General features: G+C 30.2%; 2 protein-coding genes across 3 annotated transcripts in view; one reads left to right on the forward strand and one right to left on the reverse strand.

The window, feature by feature from the left end:
* The first annotated feature begins 3,139 nt into the window (after positions 1-3,139).
* LOC115233063 (HIRA-interacting protein 3-like) lies at positions 3,140-6,796 on the forward strand. The gene is made up of 5 exons (XM_029803272.1): positions 3,140-3,325; positions 4,046-4,487; positions 4,749-5,528; positions 5,632-5,884; positions 5,961-6,796. The coding sequence occupies exons 2-5, from the start codon at positions 4,056-4,058 to the stop codon at positions 6,077-6,079; spliced, it is 1,584 nt and encodes a 527-aa protein (XP_029659132.1). The 5' UTR covers positions 3,140-3,325; positions 4,046-4,055; the 3' UTR covers positions 6,080-6,796.
* Positions 6,797-6,915: 119 nt separating this feature from the next.
* The window catches only part of LOC115233073 (probable ATP-dependent RNA helicase DDX55 homolog), a 26,065-nt gene continuing 23,582 nt past the window's right edge, over positions 6,916-9,398 (reverse strand). The window contains exons 1-5 of one of the 2 annotated variants that reach the window (XM_029803283.1): positions 8,843-9,150; positions 8,397-8,755; positions 7,965-8,162; positions 7,186-7,879; positions 6,916-7,081 (exon numbers count right to left, since the gene is read on the reverse strand). In XM_029803283.1, the coding sequence (XP_029659143.1) occupies positions 7,043-7,081; positions 7,186-7,879; positions 7,965-8,162; positions 8,397-8,755; positions 8,843-9,091 (1,539 nt within the window). In that variant the 5' untranslated portion in view covers positions 9,092-9,150 and the 3' untranslated portion in view covers positions 6,916-7,042. Of the gene's footprint in view, positions 7,082-7,185; positions 7,880-7,964; positions 8,163-8,396; positions 8,756-8,842; positions 9,151-9,398 lie in introns of those variants that run through there. The other variant, XM_029803293.1, reaches the window with a different exon arrangement.

Here is a 9,398-nt window from a genome sequence, read left to right on the forward strand (position 1 = left end):
TGGATTTGAAAAAGATTTTATCTTTTATCAAGAGAACTGTGTTATTTTTTACCGAATGTATAATTTTTTTTCGAAAGCAGTGCAACTAATGGAAAAATCTTGTTCGATAGTTTTACTCGCCTACTCACGAGGGATCATCTCAGTGCTTGTATCACAATATTTTTTTACTCGATATTCTATATAAAATTATACAAATTTGTTATCGTAAAATGTGAATATTTCTTATATTGTTTTTCACGTGTAGAGAAACGTCAATTTGTGAATGTCCTTCAGTGACCTGTCAGTTTCGTCTTCTCGATTGCCGATGATATTGCGAATTCGATTAAATTTCGGATACAATATCTTTTGCTTTTACGGATAATAAATTTCTTTGGGAGTGGCGGACCTTGATCTCTCGCCGCTTTCTTGAAAAAATTTTCGCGGAACGGGAACAATCGCTGACCCGCGCTTTCGGCCCACTTCACCTTGCGGGTGTTTATAAACGGAACGAGCGGTAGTCACCGAGTTGAAATTCAAGCGGCGTCTTCCACGCTCGAGGCTTCATCGCCCGCGGAATAAGGATCCTATTTTATTCTTCTGCCTTTTTTTTTTGTTGTTTACTTTGTTCACCGCCGACTGCTAGCCCCGTAACCTGCTTTCGAACAGTTTGCGCGTGCGGAAATTCAGAGATATCTCTCTCACTCTCTTTCTCTCGTATAGTACATTTTTATGAAATACATTTTTCCGAAAAAAATTGTTAAAACTTTTTACGATATGCTTGACTTTTAACGTAAAGTGAAACTTTTCTAGCACGTCACATACCACAGCTGTAGCTTGATAAATTACATTAAAAATAGGTCTAACTTCGTATTTTCCAGAATTGTGATGTAATAAAACATTTCTGAAGCTGAAATCATATCAAATATAAAAAAACTATAAAAAATAATTATCTTTTTTTTTTATTTTGTTTTATTAAATTATGCAACTTTGTTTTTTGTGAATATAAATATAAACAAAATTGACAATATTCAAATACGTTAAGAATATAGCATTATTTTAAATATTTGTTGAATATAAGACTTGCAGGAAGTGTAATATATAACAATAGCTTGTTAGAAACTTGGAGATGCGGCATATGTTTACCTCGAAATTATGCGCACCGTAACATTATATTCTTTACGAAAAGACTTATTATATATGTGCGCGCGAGTTAAACGGTACTACCGACTGATGCGACCGACGCAATTACTAAGCCACGCGGTCAATCTCGCTAACAAGACGTCGCAACACAGACCAATTATTTGATATATCCGCATGAAAGATCGGAATTTTCAACGTATTTATAAAAATACGTATTGCTAATGCGAATTAAAAATATTGTAAGATAGTCGCAAGATAAATCAAATCTTAGAGTATCAATTACAATTTAACCCAGACAGCACAAGGATGTCCTTAGGACGTCCAAAGGGCATCCAGGACATACATGTAGGATATCCTGAGGATATCTTATTTTAATCCTCGGATCTCCTCTGGATGTCCTGAGGAAGAGTAAATGATAGCCGTACACTAGCCTCTGGAGAATCCAGGGAGATCCTGTGGAACATCTTAAGGATTTCTATAGGATATGTTAGGGATATTTTTCATACGTTAAAAGGAACAAATTCTAAAATTTAAATATAAATTAAGATTGCGTTCTGTTATTTACTGCCAATACTAAAAATCTAATACTAAAAATAGTTCACGTTCTTTAATATTTGAGGTTTTCGTGCTGTACATGAATATTTTAGGTTTGGCTTCCGGGTTTGAATCGTGTAATATTTTCAAAACAATCCAATATCTGAATTCCCTATGTTGGGATTGCATCAGAAATTGAACTGATAAAAAATAATTATATTTTTAATTTCCTGTTAGTTGCTCTTTGCATGCTTTATATAATTCTCATGATCAAATCTCAAATACGAGTTTGCGCGTTGCATAGCGGTAAACAAACGAACTAGCGGTTGAATACTATTTTTTGTAAGGTTTTTGGAATGTTGCGCATAGTAACATTTCTCATAAATTATTAAATAAATAATAATTTTGAATATGTGAAAATGTGCGCATCAAATTCAATTATTAATATTAAACGAAATTAATGTTAACAATTAATTGCACATGTATATGTCCTCTGGAAATCCAAAGGACATTCAATATAATAGACAGGGCAGGTATCCTACAGACATCCAGGGGTTATCCAATGGACATTTATAGGACATTAATACTTATTATTACAATACTTAAAATTTCTAAATTATATTAAATAGCCTACATAACCGAAAGTAATCATGTATGCATATTAAATTTTCATAAAATATATTTATAATAATATCTTAAAACATCCTACAAATATCCTGAACCATCCTGGACATATTCAGGATGATCCTGAGGACGTTTTGTGCTGTCTGGGAACTTGTTCCACTTTCTGATTGGTCGATTAAATTAGCCGCCATGTTAGAATACAAACGTTACACGTACAGCCTGACAGCTGTCAATCAAGTGTGGTTGTGTTAATATTAAAAGTTTAAATAAGTGCATATTATAATTTCTTGTTACCACGATAAGTAGAAATGTCTTATATATGTTATATATGAAGAAATTAAGCTGCACATATTTAAAACCTATATATGTATATATGTGTATATAAACACTACTGACGTTTCCGATCCGCGTCCGCAATGCGTAGTGTAACATGGGCTTAAGGGTCCTTGCACATAGGACGCGTCAGCGCATTAAGCCCGAATCACACTAGCGGCTGCGATTGCAATTGCCTCAGCCAATCAGAAACCACCAATTGCAAGTATGATTAGAGCGTAGCAAATCACAATCACAAACGTAATCGCAATCGCAGCCGCGAGCCGCTAGTGTGATTCTGGCTTTACGCGTGCCAAAAAGCAACGCTATAGCCAATCAATTTATAGCTTGTCTGTAAGGCCGGTATTCATAGTCCGTTCTTATATCCAAGATCGTCTTAAGTGTGGTCTTGGGTCGTCTTAAGATCCCATTTAACCAATGAAATGGCCGCATAGTATCTTAAGATCGTACTTAAGACGATCTTGAATATAAGAACGGACTATGAATACCGGCCTAAGAGCGAAAAGTTGATTGGATATCACATCGCTTTTTGTCATGCGTAACGTTTTGATGCGTTTTGTGTACAAGAGCCCATAGTTTCTTAAATGTTTGTTTTTCATGAATAAAAGTATTGGCCAATAGCCGGTGCTAGCCGTTGCATCGTTATTGTAGAATTTTGCCGCGCAAAACATACATGATCGCATGAGTCGTGACAACTACGTAATAAATATTGGAGGTAATTATACGCATATACATTGCCTGTAATTATATTTTGCAGAGATGCAGAAATATCATTCATAATCTATATAGAGAGATTAATTTGGCTATTTATCTTCATTAATTGTCATGCATGTCCGAATGTTCATATGTGGGCTATTAGCTACGCATTTGAGTACTTGTAATTTTCCTCTTACTTTTTTTTCTACGTATGCCTTTTTGAAATTCTGTATATTATTTGATACATATGAAAAAAATCGGCATATGTCGAAATAACATGCGCTCGAAAATGCGTCGCTGAAATATTTGTTTTATGCATCATTAAGAATTATTTTAATAATTTTTTTATTTATTTTTATGCAATTTTTTGTAAACATTATGTAAATTTAATATAATTCGATATGATAGAAATTTAACAAAAATTATATGTATAAAACTAACAATAAAGCTTTATAACCTTAATTTATATTATCATGTTTAATATTAGAAATAATTGTTCAATATTTATGTTTATTCCAAGTTAACAATTTTATGCTATGTGAATGTGAAATAATGTTACATCATATTTTTAACATTCTAGTTGGTTTATTTTTTGTGTGTGAGTGTGTGAATATGTGCAAAAATATATCTTATAAAATCTTATTAAATTATGTTTGTTTTGCTTTAAACTTTCTTTTGTTACTGTCTTTTATATTTATTTTCTTGTAATATCTAACAATAAAATGTACATTTGTTTCAGATTGTTAAAAATGGCAGACTCTGATCATGAGGAAGCAGACATGGATAAATTAGAGCTATCTTCAGATTTTGCAGATATTATAATGACAAAGAAGAGACCACGAGAAGAAGATTCTGCAGAAGATGAATCAAACAATTTATCTACTAAAAAACAACGAAATTTCTTTGATGAACAGACAGAAATATCAAAAGAAGATAACACCGAGACTATTTCAGATAAAAATGGTACAGATGAATATAATGTAAAAGAAGAAAAGCATACAATATATTCAGAAAGCGAACAAAATGTACAGGAAAAATTTCTGTCTGAATTAAACATGCATAAAGAGGAAAATAAAGAAAAACAAGACATTAAGCTAATCAAACAGGAAAACGGGAATGAGATTCTTTTAAACAAGGATTGTTCTATCACGGATGAAAATATAGGAAATATAAAAAAGGAGGTAATAACACATTAATTGAGATAATTTTATGTCATTTTATTTATATTTAGAGATTTTTTTTACATATCCTAATTATATATTTTCTTATATTTTTTATTATATTTTTTCTTCTAACTTTGAGCTAAATTGTTAATGTTGACATTGAAGTAAAATTAAAAATGGGATATTATGTATATATTAAATGGCTTTAATATATAAAAATTGATTATTTTTTTATATTAATTATTGATTAATCTTTTTTTTTAATATACTTAAAAAAAGGATGGTCCACACAAAAAACCTGTTACAAATACAATTGCAATATCTATTTCTAATGATGAGGAAGAAGGAAAAGAAAGTAATGAAGAAATTAATGAAGCAGACGAGCAAACAAAAGAGCAAAGTAAGAAAAATGGGATAAAAAAAAAACATATTGCGAAAAATCGAATTGTGGATACAGAAGTAGTAGATGGATTGGAGCTCTCAGTAGAATGCGCGAGTGATAAAGAAGAACCGAGTTCCGAAAGTGAAAATGAGAAAGAAACAAAGCCGCGCCCGAAGACGATAATTGTTAAAGCTGAACCAAATGAATCAGAACTGGAATGTAGTATGTCAGAGACAGAAAAGTCTGATTCGCAAGAGGTCACTAACACATTGGAGATTAAATCAGAGAAAAAGGTAAAAAAAAGAGGTTCACGAATAAGTTTTAGTAAACTGAAGGCTTCTGAGTCTGAGGGCAGCCAAAATAATAATTCAGATGAAGATTATAGTCCACGGACTAAAAAAAGGATGAAAAAATCTCCAATGGCTAAGAAAACAAAACACTCTGTTGAATCAAAAAGAGGACGAGGTGTAAAGAAACATTCTTCCAAAAAGATTACTGAACACATATCTGATGATGATAGTGTGACTTCAACAGAGAAAATTAATAAAGCAAAAAAAACTGAAAGTGAAACGGAAGAAGAATTATCAGAAAAGGATTCTTCGGCAAACGAAAGTAATAATAATTCTGAAAATGAGAAAGAATTTTTGAAAGATAGAAGGACGAGACGTAGTAATGCTGTAAGTAACAATTTCGTACCGATAAATTAATTTACAAGCTGTTGTATAAATATCTATGTTATAAATATGTGTATGTATATCATATAACATTAAACTATTTTAGGAACCAGATAACAATAGGCAAATACAAAAATTGAAAAAATATATAAAGGTTGCTGGTATAAAAATAAGATCTTATAACGACGTTTGGGCTGATTGTCGGAATAATTCTGCAAGAATAAACCGCCTAAAAGAATTATTAGAAAAAAATGGTATTAGTGGAAGGCCAACATTGGAAAAATGTAAACGAGCAAAAAAAAAGAAAGAGAGAATGCAAGAAGTGTCCGAATTAGATATATCCAACATTATATCTGAAGGTTAATAATAAAGCTTTATTTATTTTATAATATTGTAAAGAGCTATATTATACAGATATTAAATTTATATTTCTAGGACGTGTTACGCGCGCAAGAAGAAATATGAATAAAAGCTCAACATCTCCAGATACACCACAACGATATCGAGAAGCTCGCAAACGTATTCATAGCATCGTTGATACTGATTCAGAATAGAGCAGGCTGGCAAGAGACCCACAATTGTTAAGCAACATAAATATCTAAACATGTATGGATAAAAGCATACCAGCATATTGCGTATGTATATAAAATGTTTTCTAATATTATTCATATATTTTCGTATATCATAATTATCACTTCTTATAGTCTTTTTCTATTTCTTTTCTTCAATGAATTATTATGTAATTATACATGATATATTAATTGGAAATATGGGAAGGGACTCATTTTTATTATATTGATTCGTTACTTCTACTCGTAATTAAAGTAAATTATTAAACATGCAAAAAATATAATTTACATAAGCTTCCAACACATATATTTAGTATGAAAAGAATAAAAAAATTTCGTGTGCAGAAATGTAAAAAAAGGATTATAAATGAAACAAACAAAGAATTTAATATTGTCAAATTGTAAGATAGATGTGTTTTGCTTAAATGAAAGAATGATTAATGATATATTTTAAAATACTAAGAATTAATCTATAATATATAAGTGCATTGAATATGAATATATAAATGAATAAATAATTAACATGACAAAACAGCCGCGGGCCTTGTAAAAGCGGATCTTGTGTTCGATTGTGTGCGTGTTTGCATAAATAAAGCTTTGTGCGAATTTTACAATATAGCAATCGCACAAGCAGGAACATGAATTTTTTCCACGAATCCTTATATCTCCAGCAAATAAATATTTATATTTGTTAACAACAAACATGACTTTATAGTATTTTATTGTTTAATGTGATATATTCTATATATATATGATATATCTATAAATATATTTGTAGGAATCTGATGGAAAGGAGGCGTAAAAAAATACAATATTACGTACGTTTACGTTACCAATTTAGCTTGTAGTATATTTTGAGAAAATATATACAATGAAAAAATATCAAGAAAGCGAAAACTTGAGAACGGATGTTGCACATGTATCTTATGTATTCATAATTAACATTTTTTAGATTCCAAACGCTGCATCAAACTCTTCTTGCGAGATCTGCAATTAGATATACAAACATTATATATAAAATGATAAACATGCGAAAATCATAGAAGAAAGAAAAATTGATTTTTATAAATAGAAAAGAATTAATATATTACCTTCTTCTTCTTGAATTTTTTAATTAATGCTATATCTTTTGCCAATTCCTCGAGATCCTCTTCCTTAATATGTTTCCTTTTTTTTTTATTGGAAGTTGTTGAAAGCCCCTGTTTCAATTTCTTTTTTTCCTTTCGCTTACTTCGTTTCTCTTGCCTCTCGAGCTTTCTCTTCTTGCTTTCTGACCAGGATTCAGTTTGTTTCTGTTTACGTCTATGATTAGTTGACCAAACGCCTGAATTTTGATACTCAGTCAATTTCTCTATTCTGTGTAATTCGCGTTGTTTGTTCGCATAAGGTATCGCGTTTATATCGATTTCAGGGCTAACAAAAAACGACACATCTTTTCCTTTAAGCTCGGGCATTTTTGGCATTCTCAACAGTCCAAAACCCATCGCCAGCTTTCCTATATCGATATCTTTTAATTGAAAAATTAAATTGCATTCATGTTTATTATAAGATTGTACGTATGAAACGAATGCGCGGTTTGCTTTATCAAACATAAGTCGATCTTTTGGTTGCAGGTGCCTCATACATTGCAAGCATTCTTCAATAGTATTCTCATTTGGTTTTGTTTTTATTTGTTGCAGTTCTACTTTCTGATTTCTTTTAACAAAGTCTACATATGCATCTTCTGTTTCTAAAAGAAATAGCAATGCATTTCCTTCATTCCCGATCCTAGCAGTTCTACCACATCTACAAGGAATATAAATTATTTTATAAAACATATCTTTAAAAGAAATATTAATACTTATTATTTCCTTATATATAACATTGTTACCTATGTACAAAACTACTGGCAATAGATGGAGAATCATATTGTAACACCCAGTTTATCTCAGATATATCAATTCCACGAGCCATTACATCTGTACATATTAAAATGCCATTTTCAGCATGTCGAAATTGATCAAACACTTTATATCTCTTGCTTTTCATTTTACCATGTAAAGCTAGCACATTTATTGATGGTAATAATCTGTAAATACATGTATATATACATATATATATTTTATACTCAACCATAAAATTTGTTATTTTTAATATGGAAAAATTAATCAGAGAGATTGTTTGATTGAAAGAAACGATTATTGTAATTAAAAGTAACAAAGATATTACATTAATAATTAAATAAAATAAAACATTTTGTATATGAAATTTAACAGCAAATAATATATATTTTGTTAATATTTAAGTAAAATATGTGCCTTACACTTGTATAACCTGACTGAAGTAATCCACACACACACAGGTAGATAAAAATATCATATATTTTGTTTTAAATCCTATTGAACGTATAAAATCTATCATTACTGATAATTTGTGTTCAGGTTGAACAATTGTGTAACTGTTGTTCAAATTTACAGGCGTTGAAACATTAGATTTCTCTTTCACAACTATCAATGCTGGATTTCTCAGACCTGCCCTAATTAATTGTTGCAATTCTTTCGTCTGTGTTGCAGAAAATAATCCTGTTCTTCTAAGACGTGGCAAATAGTTTAAAATGCTGTCTAAAGTTGCAGAGAATCCTAAGTCTAGCAATCTATCTGCTTCATCTAAAATAAGAAACTCCTAGAAATAACAATATATTTGATTAATAATCCAAGAATTCTGATTGCGTATAAATAATTTTATTACAAGAAGATGTAATTTCATTACCAAAGATTTTATACACAAACTCAAATTTATGGAACTATAATTGGATAAAATGTCTTGTAATCTGCCAGGTGTGGCAACGATAATGTTCACTCCCATCTTCAAATTTTCTGCATCTTCCTTAAGTGTCACACCTCCAACTAACAATATTTGCTTCAATGATGGAATTCTTTCTAAGAATTTTTCCAAAATTTCACTAATCTGTGTAGCCAGTTCTCTTGTGGGACTAATTATTATCGCTCCTACTTCCATAGTTTTCCATTTTTCTGGTCGTTTCTAGATATTTTAACATATGAAAACTTCTTAATGCTTTATAATTCGTTATCAAAAATTAAGATAAATGTTTAGAATAACAATTTTGCTAGAAAAAGAAACTATATCAATCTTTTAAGTTTTTTATGTTGATAATTATTACATAATTAAAATAATTTAGAAAAAGAAATATGTATATATATTTATATTGCAAAAACATTCTGACAATATTCTTATATTGCGCTCTATTTTAAGTATGCTATGTATAATATATTATATAAACTATATAAAGTATACATGTATGTGT

Source organism: Formica exsecta, unplaced genomic scaffold (genome assembly GCF_003651465.1).
Source record: "Formica exsecta isolate Colony F162 unplaced genomic scaffold, ASM365146v1 scaffold1025, whole genome shotgun sequence".
NCBI lineage: Eukaryota > Metazoa > Arthropoda > Insecta > Hymenoptera > Formicidae > Formica > Formica exsecta.

Bases quoted from the DNA above. Each gene is read 5' to 3' on its own strand.
- LOC115233063 (XM_029803272.1), top strand. From the start codon at position 4,056: ATGGCAGACTCTGATCATGAGGAAGCAGACATGGATAAATTAGAGCTA. The intron at 5,529-5,631 runs GTAAGTAACAAT...AAACTATTTTAG, and splicing joins GGACGAGACGTAGTAATGCT to GAACCAGATAACAATAGGCA. The intron at 5,885-5,960 runs GTTAATAATAAA...TTATATTTCTAG, and splicing joins ATCCAACATTATATCTGAAG to GACGTGTTACGCGCGCAAGA.